At 51.1% G+C, this 13,445-nt stretch overlaps 1 protein-coding gene across 2 annotated transcripts; it reads left to right on the top strand.

Moving 5' to 3' along the window:
- The first annotated feature begins 2,925 nt into the window (after positions 1–2,925).
- Positions 2,926–11,886, top strand: LOC310633674 (gamma-secretase subunit Aph-1b-like). Of its 2 annotated transcripts, XM_083351517.1 has the most exons (7): positions 2,926–3,066; positions 3,161–3,331; positions 10,036–10,109; positions 10,372–10,494; positions 10,576–10,703; positions 11,216–11,339; positions 11,474–11,884. In XM_083351517.1, the coding sequence occupies exons 1-7, from the start codon at positions 2,954–2,956 to the stop codon at positions 11,503–11,505; spliced, it is 765 nt and encodes a 254-aa protein (XP_083207643.1). In that variant the 5' UTR covers positions 2,926–2,953; the 3' UTR covers positions 11,506–11,884. The 2 variants fall into 2 exon arrangements, with proteins under 2 accessions (XP_083207643.1, XP_083207642.1); XM_083351516.1 differs by having other exon boundaries at positions 11,216–11,886.
- Positions 11,887–13,445: the final 1,559 nt, after the last annotated feature.

Below are 13,445 nucleotides of genomic sequence, written 5' to 3'. Positions count from 1 at the left end.
ACAGCCTTCCCTCTCTCTCTCTCCCGCCATGCACATTGTCCTTGTTTCCTCCGGATACCCCAGAGAAGATCTCCTCTCCATCCAGTCATGACCTTCTGGCTCTTCCCCTTTCAACCTCTTTCAAGTGAGCTTAAAGGCCGGCCATTTGCCCCTCACTCCCAGGGGTGACTCCAGACGGCTTACAACCGAGTAAATCCTCATCAGTGGCCCAGCGTTGCATTGGAGGAGGGCCTCCCTTCTGCTCCTTTTCACTGCCACCAGCTGCTCATTTGGGGACTTAAACCTATAAGCAACAGTCTGCATGGAACTGGCCAAAGTAAGTGGAAGAGGCTTGCATAAGCAATGATGGCCAGTTGCCTGCTCTCCTCCTAGAATCATTGTATTATCTTCTCTTCACAAGAAGCCCAAGTCCCAGCTGCCAGTTCTTTAGCTGATGTTGCCCTTAATATGCCTCAGGTTCTGCCTGAGAATCTGGGATGGCTTAATGCAGAGGTCCTCAACCTTGGCAACTTTAAGACTTGTGGACTTCAACTCCCAGAATTCCTCTTTGCTGGCTGAGGAATTCTGGGAGTTGAAGTCCACAAGTCTTAAAGTTGCCAAGGTTGAGGACCCCTGGCTTAATGTATCGGTGTGGTCCATGTGCAGTTCCAAGCAGGGTGGCCTTTTGCAATTGATGGGTGGAAATTTGGTCACTGTGTAGGTTTTCCATGTGCTGACCGTAACCTTTTTGGTCTGGCACCCAGTGTGCTGGGAGCATCACAGCCGGTTGATGCCACAATTTTTCAATTTCGATTTTCAGATCTTGATACTTCGTGAGCTTCTCTAATTGTCTGTCTTCTACTATCCGCTGATAGCGCCACGCCAATTATTCACACTTTCCTCATTTCAAGCACAATTATTTCTGTTCTGAGCCAAGATTTGGTCTGTATTCAGAAATCTCACAATATTTTAATGGGTTCCTTTTTCCCCCAATACTATTCATTTATTATTACATTTATTTGCTGCCTTTCTCGTTTTGAAGTGATTCTGAGCGGCTTACACAATTAAGAGCATAAAACCATGAGACAAAGACAATAAAAATAGAATTACAATCCAAAATAAAGTTATACTTAAAATACGGGGAGAGAGGGAGCAGAAAATACAGAGGTGGGGAGAGGGGATCTTCCATCGGTCCATTAACCATCTCCAGCATGATACCCTCCTGCGCCCCCCATTGGGTACCCAAGCCATCTGGTAGGACCAGGTCTTCAGGCCCTTACGGAAAGTCAGAGGATGGCAGCCAGTCTCGCCTCAGGGGTGCAAGCTGTTCAAGAGAGTGGAAGCCATGGCAATGAAGGCCCTTTCCTGGACCCTGGCCGATGGGGCCCACAGCATGCCGCCTCTGCTGGTGGTTGGGGCGGGCCAGTCCCATGGGGTGAGATGGTTCCTGAAGTAACCTGGATCCATGTCATCCAGGGCTTTAAAGGTGACGACTGAATTGCACCAAGAAAACTGGCATCCAGCACAGCTCTATCCAACAAAATGAAATTTAATGTCGACAAAAGATTTTACACCTAGGCAGGAGAAACCAAAGGGACAAGTACAGATTAGGCCAAACCTGGCTCAAAAACTAACTCTGAGAGGGACCTTGAAGTCCCAGTGGGTGATCCCTTAAACCGTGTGCGGCAGCAGCCAAAGAAGCTAATACAATCCTTGGTTGTTTAACCAGAGGCATAGCATCAAAATCACATGAAGTATTAGTATCGCTTTATAACACCTTAAGTAAGGCCACACCTGGAATACTGCATCCAGTTTTGGTCACCACATTACCAAAAAAGATGCTGAGACTGGACAAAGTGCAGAGAAGAGCAACTAAGATGATTAAACGGCCTGGAGACAAAAAACATACGAAGAACGGCTGCAGGAACTGGGTATGGCTAGTCCAGGGGTAGGCAACCTTGGCTCTTTTATGACTCGTGGACCTCAACTCCCAGAATTCCTGAGCCAGCTGGCTCAGGAATTCTGGGAGTTGAAGTCCACGAGTCATAAAAGAGCCAAGGTTGCCTACCTCGGGGCTAGCCTAAAGAAAAGAAATAGGGGTGACATGACAGCAGTCTTCCAGTATTTGAGGGGCTGCCACAGAGAAGTGTGTTTGTGTGTGTGTGTGTGTGTTCGCTCACCCTACAAAAGAAATAGGGGTGACATGACAGCAGTCTTCCAGTATTTGAGGGGCTGCCACAGAGAAGTGTGTTTGTGTGTGTGTGTGTGTGTTCGGTCACCCTAGAAAAGAAATAGGGGTGACATGACAGCAGTCTTCCAGTATTTGAGGGGCTGCCACAGAGAAGAGTGTGTGTGTGTGTGTGTGTGTGTGTGTGTTCGGTCACCCTAGAAAAGAAATAGGGGTGACATGACAGCAGTCTTACAGTATTTGAGGGGCTGCCACAGAGAAGTGTGTGTGTGTGTGTGTGTGTATTTGGTCACCCTAGAAAAGAAATAGGGGTGACATGACAGCAGTCTTCCAGTATTTGAGGGGCTGCCACAGAGGTGTGTGTGCGTGTGTGTGTGTTCGGTCACCCTAGAAAAGAAATAGGGGTGACATGACAGCAGTCTTCCAGTATTTGAGGGGCTGCCACAGAGAAGAGTGTGTGTGTGTTATGTGTGTTATGTGTGTTGTGTGTGTTCTGTCACCCTATTCTCCAAAGCACCAGGATGCAAGGAAAGAAACAAGGGATGGAAACCAATCAACGAGAGAAGCAACCTGGAATCAAGGAGAATCTTCCTGACAGTGAAGTCGGCCGCGCACCCTTCCCCCCCTCCCCTCCGCCCCGCCCCGCCCCCTCGCAAGGCCGACACTTCCGGGATCTGCGCGCGGGGCTCTGGGCGGGGCGTGCGCGCGGGGCGGGGCGTGCGCTTGCGCGACGGCGTCGCTTCAGCGGGGTGGGGGGGGGGCGCTGGTTTGGGCTCGCTGCCGGCCATGACGCTGCCGGTCTTCTTCGGGTGCGCCTTCGTGGCCTTCGGGCCGGCGCTGGCGCTCTTCCTGCTGACGGTGGTGGGCGAGCCGCTGCGGGTGATCATCCTGATCGCGGGGTGAGGACGGGGGCCGGGAGGGGGGGAGGGAGGGCGGCGTCGGCGTCGTTGCTGACCGAGGCTTCCTTCCTCCTCCTCCTCCTCCTCCCCGCAGGGCCTTCTTCTGGCTGGTCTCGCTGCTGCTCTCCTCGCTGGTCTGGTTCGTGGCGGCCAAAGCCAGCGACCCGGCCGACCAGACGCTGCAGCGGGGGCTGCTGGTCTTCGGCGTGCTCTTCTCCGTGGTGCTGCAGGAGGCCTTCCGCCTCCTCTACTACAAGCTGCTCAGGTGCGGGGAAGGGGCGGGCAGGACCGGCAAGGCGGCGGGGGGGGGGTGGGCTGGCTATTGCTAAGCACATTGATTTGTGCTTTACATTGTAAGCCGCCCTGAGTCTTCGGAGAAGGGCGGGATATAAGTCCCATTAATAAATAAATAAGTAAATATAAATGGGATTAAAATAAATCAATCAATCAATAATAAATAAATAAATAAATAATTTTATTTGTATACCGCCCTTCTCATTAATAAATAAATAAGTAAATATAAATGGGATTTAAATAAATAAATAAATAAATAAATAAATAAATAATTTTATTTGTATACCGCCCTTCTCATTAATAAATAAATAAGTAAATATAAATGGGATTTAAATAAATAAATAAATAAATAAATAAATAAATAATTTTATTTGTATACCGCCCTTCTCCCGCAAGGACTCAGGGCGGTGAACAGGGCAAACATATCAAAATACAAAAATGAAAAAGGAATTAAACACGATGCCCAAGTTATAACAATAGATTAAAATGCATTTAAAACAACAATAAAATCCCAACCCATCCCCCGTCAGGCCAGGCTGGCTTGTTCGAACAAATAAGTCTTCAGCTCGCGACGGAAGGAGCGAAGGTCGGGCGCCATCCGGAGCTCAACCTGCAAAGGGTTCCACAATTCCGGGGCGCCCACAGAGAAGGCCCTCCCCCTGGGGGCCACCATGGGACATTCCCTGACCAGAGGCACCCTGAGGAGGCCCTCTCTGTGGGAGCGCACAGGGCGGAGGGAAGTTGACGCCGGCAGCAGGTGATCCCTAAGGTACACGAAGGGGAAGCCGGTTAGGCCTCTGGTCCCCAGCGCGAATCGGGCAGGGCCAAGCCGGACTGGCCTTTGTGAGGAGGAGGAGGCCCCCTCCATCCCTCCCCTCCAGCTCTCGGGGGGGGGACGTGTTGCCCGTCCCTCATTTGTCCCGCCCAGTAGACCTAAGGTGGGCATCCCGGAGCCTCGCCCTGCAGGTTGGTGGGCCCCGGCGCCTTCCCCGGGACAGGGGCTGCTCCCGGCCAGCGGCCTGCTGGGTGTCCCGGCCTTCGGCTAGGCTGGAGATTGGGCTCTGGCCTGTCCCGGCCAAGGGTTCTTCTTCCTTGCGCGGCCCCTTCCGTGGCTGAAGGGCTCCTCTCCGGCCAGAATCGCTGCCTTGAACTCCCGCTGTTCCCTTCCCCTCTCCGGGGACGGTCCTGCCTCTCCAGGCGGCTCCCTCCGGGCTTCCCCCCCCAGTAGCGTCTCCACCTGCTCCTCCTGCCTAGAGTCTTCCCAGCCCCTTATTATCTTGGTGTGGTTGCTTAGTGGCCTTCCTAAAATACAATAACTAGAGCTTAGGGCGGGGGTAGGCAACCTTGGCTCTTTTTGGACTTCAATTCCCAGAATTCCTGAGCCAGCTACGCTGGCTCAGGAATTCTGGGAGTTGAAGTCCATGAGTTGTAAAAGAGCCAAGGTTGCCTACCCCTGGCTTAGGGTGTTGATGCCCCCCAAGTTTACATTAAGTTTTATTTACAGTTGTATTTCTTTGTTGGCTCCTATTCAGCTTGAGATCCTCCAAGGCCCCCAGAATCTTTCCACATCTGTGGCTCTCAAGTACGATCCATCCAATCCTACACTCAGAGTCGCTTGGCAGAGACAGATGGGCAGCATGTAAATTATAAATAAGCAACCTTCATGCCGCCTTTTGTGCACAGGGCTAGGAGTTTGCGAGGGCTCTGACGCCACACTCATCCTTCATCTGAAAGGGGCTCTGACACCCAGAAGCTTCCTCCAGAGTCCCCAGCGCAGCGGGGTCTGAGGATCCATCACAGAAGCTCACTCCTTCCTTTGGGCCCACTGTTCACCTTTTGTCCGGTGTTCTGCTTTGGGCCATGTGAGGCTACCTGATCTGGACCACGTGATGAAACAGTGGTGGCCCAGAGGGGCTCTGCTCCCGCACCCTTTTCTTTTCTCGGACTGGCTTGGCTGTTCCCTTTTGAGCTTTTGCTCCTTGGGGGCTTTGGCTTTTCCAACTTTCTCAGCTATTTGACAATACATGCTCTCATTTCCCGTTCTTGTTACATTTAACTATTTGTCAGAAATTCCCCGTTTCTTCATTTACTTTCATTTCTTTCCCCTCATTGGATGATGCCTTACAGGTAGTCCTCACTTACTGACTGCAGTTGGGGCTGGCAGCTCCGTCTCTAAGCAGTGTCATAAAATGAAATGTCGCATGTCCACGTTGACTTATGTTGTCCTTCCGGCTGTGGTCATTAGGCAGATCACCTACCAATCATCCCACCTCAGTGGGATGCCAGATGACCATAATTTGCAACTTCCTGCTGGCTTCCCCTTTTACTTTGCTTGTCAGAAGCTGGCTGTGGATCTTGCAAATGGGGATCATGTGACCATGGGATGTTGTTGCCAAGTGCCCAAATCACAATCACATAACTATGTTGTTGTTGTTAGTTGGACAATGTTCCTCCAGGCTCCAGGCTTTCCTGTCCTCACATAACTATAGGGTCCCTGCAATGGCGGGACTTTGTGACCAGTTTTAAATCTCCAGTCATAATTTTGAATAGTCACTGAACAAATAGTTGGTAAGCGAGAACTGCCTGGATTGTATGTTCAGCATCTTATTTTAGAAATATTACCAAGTTGCTCCATGAGGAATCTGTGTGTGGAATTACACCTGCACTTCTTCCCTTCAGATTGTTGGAATTTGGCCTCCTGAAATCAAGTTTCTAGGCTCCAGTTTTTTTTTTTTTACCAAAGTGGTTGCTTCTTAATGTTTCTGCGGCACCTTATTGATTAGGATCAGATCCAGGAGAACCTTATCTCTTCATTCTTCTAGAAAATGGAATAACCCATAGAAGGGAATATTTGTATCTTGGTTGAACTGTGGAGTCTTTGGTGTTCTCTGAGCTTGGCTGTTTTCTTGCAGACATTTCATTACTCAACTAGGTAACATCATCAGTGCTAGAAGGGAGCAGGCTTTGTGCTCTGATTAATTGTAGTGGCTGCCCTGTCAGTGTTGGTGTTTTGTTGGTAGTTCCTTGATTAGGCTTTTGTTTACTGTTTGCTTGTTTGTGTTGATAGTTCCTTGATTGGGGCATTGTTTACCACTTGATTGTTGATCTGATTTTAATCCTGGTGTTAATCCCTGCTTGTCTGGGTGTTGCTTGCTGGTGATGAATGGTATGTAAATGTTTTTTTTCTGTATGTACCTGTTGATGCCTGATTTATCAGAGTGGCAGGCTTCCAGGACTTCTCTAGTGTTTTTGGATTTAACTTGGTCTAGAATGATCTGTTTCCCAGTTGAAACGTCTGTCCATACGTTGCGCAATTAAGGAGTTTTCATCGGGTCTTCTGACTGCTAGTTGGTATTCATGGATGCACTCTGCTAGTCTTCTGCCTGCTTGTCCTACCTAACAGCTGTTGCAGTCCTTACACTGTATGTTGTGGTACATGACCCTCGTTTGTTTCTTCTGGGTCTTTTGGTCTACTTAGGATGATTTGAAGGGCTTTTCTTGGTTTGTGTGCTGCGCTGATTCCACGAGGTTGTAATAGTCTATTTGGCAGTTTCCGAGATGTTTTTGACATGTGGCAAAGTTATTGTTGTGATTTAGGGTCAGCCTGTGGGTTCGGCAGTTGGGTCGGACGACTCAGAGGAGGAGGAGGAGGAGGAGGAGGAGGGTGTTGAAGAGCTTGCCGAGGGGGTTGGACAGCTTGATGAGAGCCCTCAGCCAGGCCCCTCTCACCTGGTCATGATGCAGACCCAGCTGTGTGAGCCTGACAGCGTGGATGAAGATGACCCACAGCTGGCCCTTTTCAAGGACGCCCGACGCAGGAGACAGTCAATCAGGAGTAAACAGAGGAAGGCAATGGGGCTCCTCGGAAGGAGGCAGAGAGAAGCCACGCCCTGAACTCTATATAAGGGGGAATGCGTGGGAGGGCTGGTTTGCTGAAGGCAACCGCTTGAAAAGCTCCTGTTTCTTGGTTTGTGTCTTGTTCTATTTGTTTTTGTAACAATACATTTGGCAGGCGTAATTCCAGCCTCTTGCCTTCTTGTAAAAGGGGTTGTCCCTGCTTTTTCTGCAGGGCAGGTAGAAGGCTGGTACAGAACAGTTATGCTTTTCACGGCTTTGTGAAAAGGTTGTGCTGTATTGGGTTGAGTGGTCAGGCACTTTTTGATAAATGAGGGGTCCTTGGTGCTCTCTTTTCTTGCCGATGTTTTCTTGCAGACGTTTCATTGCTCTAAGTAGGTAACATCATCAATGCTAGTAAGTAGTGCTGTTTATATTTTGGTGTCTTGCCTATCTGTGTGGGTGGAGGCGGTCTTAGGAGATTCTGCTAAGCTTGTAAGCCGCCCTGAGTCTTCAGAGAAGGGCGGGATATAAATGGAATTAAAATTAAATTAAATTAAAATTCTTCAATAGGGCTGTTTACTGATGGCTCTTGGGCAGTTTCTTGATTGGGGTATCGCTTACTTGATTGTTGGTCTGAAATTCACCTTGGAGTTAATCTATGCTGATCTTAGTGCTGATTCCTGGTGGGGATCTGCTGGAGTCTTTTTCCTCTTTGGGGCTAGTTCAGGGGTAGGCAACCTCGGCTCTTTTATGACTCATGGACTTCAACTCCCTGAGCCAGCCAGGAATTCTGGGAGTTGAAGTCCATGAGTCATAAAAGAGCCGAGGTTGCCTACCCCGGGCTAGTTGATTGTCTTTTTTGCATAGTCTATGTGTCTGTTGATGGTGGATTTGTCAAGAGTGGCAGGCTTCTAGAAGTTTCCTGGCCTTTTTGGATTTGGCCTGGTCTAGGATTGTCACATTTTCCCAATTGAAACTATGGTTAAATCTGTCTACCTGTTGTGAAATTAAAGAATTTTTCATCATGTCTTTTGATTGCCAGTCGGTGTTCATGGATGCATTCAGTCAGTCTTCTGCCTGTTTGTCCGACATAGCGGTTGTTGCAGTTATTACATTGTATGTTATAGATGACTCCTGTTTTTTCTTCTGGGGTTGCTGGATCTTTGAGTTACTTAGGATGTTTTGAAGGGCTTTAGTTGGCTACGCTGATTCCATGTGGTTGTAGTAGTCTGTGAGTAGAAATCAAAATTTGGATGCTTGGCAACGGGTTCATATTTATGATGCTTGCAGTGTCCTGGGGTTGTTTTTTTTCATGTAATCCCCCTTTTGCAACCTTCTGAGAAGCAAAGTCAATGGGGAAGCCCCATTCCCTTAACAGCGATTCACTTAACAACTTTGGCAAGAAAGGTGGTAAAATGGGGCGAAATCCACTTAACAACCGTCTCGCTTAGCAACAGAAGTGTAAGGCCCAATTATGGTCATGAGTCAAAGAGTACCTGTACCTACCCGTGTTTCCCCCAAAATAAGTCCAGGTCTTATATTAATTTTTGCTCCAAAACATGCATTAGGGCTTATTCTCCAATTAAGGTCTTATTTTCGGGGAAATGCAGTACTAAATGCATCCATCTGGTTGACGATCTTAACTGGGCCTTATTTTGGGGGGCGGAGCTTATATTAGCACCCTGAAAAATCAGGCTGGGGCTTATTTTCCGATTGGGTCTTATTTTCAGGGAAATGGGGTAGTTAGTGTGGCTGGTTTTACAACAGGTTGGTGTTTCTAATTTGCGCCGTGTCCTTTGCTGGAGAAGCTATCCAGGAAGGATTGGTCTTCTGTTTCCTTCTTCCTTTACCAGGGCTATATTCTTTGGAAGATATGGTTGGTTGTTTTATGAATCTTCCCTAGTTATTCCTTCCCCATTAGGATGGCGCGCGGGAGTGCATTATAGTCTCCGCTGTGACTCCTGGAAGTGCTATCCCCAGCAGCCCTCCTCAGAAATTGCAGGGCGATTGGTAAACCAGTCATTGTACGGACAGATTGCCAAGCGCCCAGATCCTGGCCACATAACCAAGGGGGCCTTGGGGATAGCACGGTGGCTGGACACCCAACTTTCCAAGGCTGCCATCGCTTCAAAGGGTTGTTAAATGAGGGCTCATAAATGGTCATAAATGGATGGCGCGTTACCTGTGACCTCTTTATCTTTTGCTCGGGTTCTTGACCTGTAATGGATTTTTCTTTGACCTGTAATGGATTTTTCTCCATGGTGATTCGTCTCTCTCACCAGATCTTCCAGTGCTGTACCCATTTTCCACACACTGTGTTTGCTGGTCATCATCTCCTCTTTCCTTTCACTTTTCTTAGCCTTGTCTAGAAACCGACTGACCTGTGTAATTCAGCTCCACGCTTCCCGCCACCCCCCACCGTTCTTTTTTTTTTTAAAAAAGCCCTTCACATTGTTTGTCCTCATTTATTTAACTAAACTAGAATTAACAGTTGAAAGCAAATGGAAATTTTATATAAAGAAGTATCTCATCTGCGCACGCACACGCACGCGCGCACACACACCAACTTTGAAGCCACTTCAAAGCAAGGGGGAGTGCCTTGGCCCCACTTCGTCTCTCCCAGAGGCACAGAGGCCACGGACCTGGCCTCAGACTGGGGCTGGCCTGGTGCACAAAGCCAGGGGACCAGCCTGCACACACGGTCAAGAAGGCTCCTTCTGGGCAAAGAGTAGCCTTTTCAAGTCCACGGGAGAAAGAGGAGGTCCAGGCCTGCAAAGGGGTGCCAGCTTCAGCCCAGATGATCTGGAACTCAGCCTGTGCTTCTACTCCTTCCCCCAGGAAGGCGATGGAGGGGCTGCCCGCGATCAGTGAAGACGGCTGCTCTCCCATCTCCATTCCGCAGATGGCCTACGGTACGTTTCCCCCGGGAGGGCTCAGGGGTGCCTGGGCAATGAAGGTCGTTTAGGGACTCCACTGGGATCCCTGCAGAGGGCAGGAGGGGGGCCAGGAATCCCTGGGGTGCTGGGAGAAGAGCTTCACGCATGGAAGGAAGCCCCTTCCCAGGCCCGGAGTGGAGAGGATAGGGGAGGAGGATGTGGCCAAAGGTCCTGATGGGTTGGAAGATGGATCGGCCCTTTTGGGCCCCGCTCAGGCCAGCACTTCCTGTCTCCACAGTGGCCGGCCTAGGGTTTGGACTCATGAGCGGCGCCTTTGCCATGATCAACCTGCTGGCGGATTCTCTGGGGCCTGGCATCGTGGGCATCCAGGGAGACTCTCAGCTCTACTTTTTGACTTCAGGTACAGCTGTCCTTGCTTGGGTGTGTGTGGGGGGGAAATGCCTTCGCTAGCCCCTGCCCCTCACTGTCTCTGTCCCCACAGCCTTCATGACTCTGGTGTTGATCCTACTGCACACCTTTTGGGGCATCATCTTCTTCCACGGCTGTGAGACGCGGCGCTGGGGGGAGGTGGCAGCTGTGGTGCTCTGCCATCTCACCGTCTCTGCCCTTGTGAGTAGCCTTAAAAATTGGGTGGGTGGGGGGAGAACAGGGAATACTAGGCTGTAGCCAACATGCACCTTCCAGGCCCGTCTCTGCTTTAGCTGCCCCAGTGAATGGACCCAGGTCCCCTGTGGCGAGGAGGGTCTTAGTCATCCTGGCATCTTAATATTGTGATAGCTGAGATGCTGCCTTGCATGTGGCCCCTGGGAATCCAGGGCCCCAGCTTGGCAAGGCAAGCCCCCCCCTCTTCCTGCAACAAGGAGGGTCAGCCCCTAGCCAGCAGCTTACAGGCCATGGGGTGGGGTGATTGTAGGCCACTCCACCTCCTCTGTGCAGTTGTTGTGCCCCTCGGCTGGGCTGCTGTCCAGCCTCGGGGAGGTAGAGGGCTTTTCTGGGGACCTGCAGCCCCCCCGCCAGACACAGAGACGGGTGGGAGAGGGCCACGTCTCTGGCAGAGGCCAGCAGGGTGGGCTGACACACACACACACACACACACACACACACACGTTTTCTGTTTGCAGACCTTCTGGAACCCGGTCTACCTGGGCAGCCTTTTGCCAGCATACCTGCTCATGGTGGCTATGGCGGTGTGGGCCTTTCATCTCTCCGGAGGCTCCAAAAAGAATCTGCAGCATTTCCTCCTGTGTGAGTGCCGTTCCAGCTCCTGCCCATGGCCACTTCAGGTCCCCCTCCCCACCGGGCACTTGCCCCTGGGGTAACCCCTCTGCCCCCCAGCCAGCTGGCTCAGCCCTCTCCATATGCTACGCTCCATTTCACAGGCCTACGGACCACACCCCAAGCGGGATCCTGAGCCTTCCGGCCACATTGCAAGGAAGCTGGGCCCCAGACTCTCTGCGGGGCATCCGATGATTGTGCCCTTGGAACATTGCGGGGTGGGGTGGGGGGCAAAGATGGGACCAGGGCTGCGGAACGGCCGCCTCTCCCTCCCCCCTCCCAACCAGCACCAGGAAATCTGTCTGCACTGTGCCATTTCTTCTTGACTCTCACTGCATTTGGCTGCTGACACTTGTTCGGGTGGGAGGGGAAGGGGCGTTGGCTGAGATCCAGGCGCTCTCAGAAGTGGGGAGAGCGCCCCCAGTCTTGCGGTGCTTGAGAGCCCAGAGCAGAACAGAGCTGTAGCTTCCCTTCTTAAGTAGCACCAATAAAGAGACTGGAGAAAAATCTGTGTGTGTTTGGGGGGCGGTCAGGGCAGATGGCCTTGGCCTCCAGTGAGATTCTTGCTTGGTCAGCTGGTGTGGCCATAACTGCAAAAGGGTCACCTGCCATCACACACAATGAGCTGGACGGGTGAGCAGAGAGCATCGGGCAGCTTCTGAGACAGCAGCAATGCAGTCACCATCTTGGTAGGGGGGGGCTGGGACAGGTTTACGGGGGGGAACCATGACTTGCTGTAACTCTATGTGGTTAGTTGCAGGTTCGTGTATTGCAGACATGTCAAACACAAGGCCCGGGGGCCGGATGCGGCCCGCGAAGTGGTTTCATGTGGCCCGCGAAGCCATCCTGGAAACAGTGAGGGAACGGCCCCCACTGCCTTGGCCCTGGCCCAGAGACCCTCCTTCTGCCAGAGACCCTCAGATCTGTCCCACTCCTGCCCGGGCCCCCATAGGCACCCTTGATGCGAACAACGTAGAGCTGGCCACGCCCACCCAGTAGGCCATACGCACTCTAGCCACGCCCACCCAGTAGGCCACACCCACCCAGGCCATACCCACCTGGCCCCCTGAGGGCAACCACAATGCTGATGCGGCCCTCAATGAAATTGAGTTTGACACCCCTGGTGTATTGCATGAACTCCAACTAGGTTGGTTCTGCCACCGTATTGGCATGTTCTGTCCTGTCCCAAGTGACCAGTCCCCTCAGTTTTGCTCTTCGTTGGGTTTCCTTTTTGGCGCCCATCCCATCAAATACGGGGCATCATTGGCAGCTTCCTTGGGGCGGGTCCCCTCCTGGCACACTGGGCACCGGATGCTTTGCGGGGCAGGCGCAGTGGGGGAGGGGACTTTTGTTGCAAGGTGCCAGCGCCGACAGCCTTAAATTGGCACAAACACCTTGGGCCGCTCAGTTCTCGGGCATTGAGGAGCAGACACCCCTCCCTCCCCCAGAACAGACGGGACAGTCCTCGACTTACAGCCACAATTGGGGGCAGAATTTTGATTGTGAAGCTTGTGCAGCTAAGTGGCTTGTGCCCGATTTTACGACCTTTTTGCCACAATGGTTAAGTAAAATCACTGCAGTCGTGAAGTCAGTTGTGCAGTTGTTAAGCTAATCTGGCTTCTGCCATTGACTTTGCTTGGCGGGGAAGGTCAAAAATGGCAGTTATGTGATGAGGCAACCCTCATAAACACCTGCCAGTTGCCAAGGGCTGAATTTTGATCATGCGACCGCAGGGGGTGTGTGGGTGTGTGTTTTGAGCTGGAAGCCACTTTTTTCACTGCCGTTGTAACTTCATTGCTAAATGAATAGTGGTAAGTCGAGGATTATCTGTAAACGTAAGACTTATTTTCCTCTTGAGGATGTGCCACTTCCCTTTTAGAATCTTCAAGCCATCTTGTGGCAGTAAGTTCCACAGGAGAATTGTGTGGCATCTGCTGAAGCCCTTCTCCCAGTAGGCGAAACAGAAGATGCCAGCAGCCCTGTTAGTGTGGATGTTAGTATTACCAGACTGAAAGCCTCTTCGTGGTTCATGCATCATTCTAGGTTTTTTTTTTCCTGTACATCCCCCCCGGGTAT

This window comes from Vipera ursinii (assembly GCF_947247035.1).
Source record: "Vipera ursinii genome assembly, chromosome: 2".
Classification (NCBI taxonomy): Eukaryota; Metazoa; Chordata; class Lepidosauria; order Squamata; family Viperidae; genus Vipera; species Vipera ursinii.
Note: the sequence above shows the minus strand (reverse complement) of the source record. Positions and strands in the feature narration are given on the sequence as shown.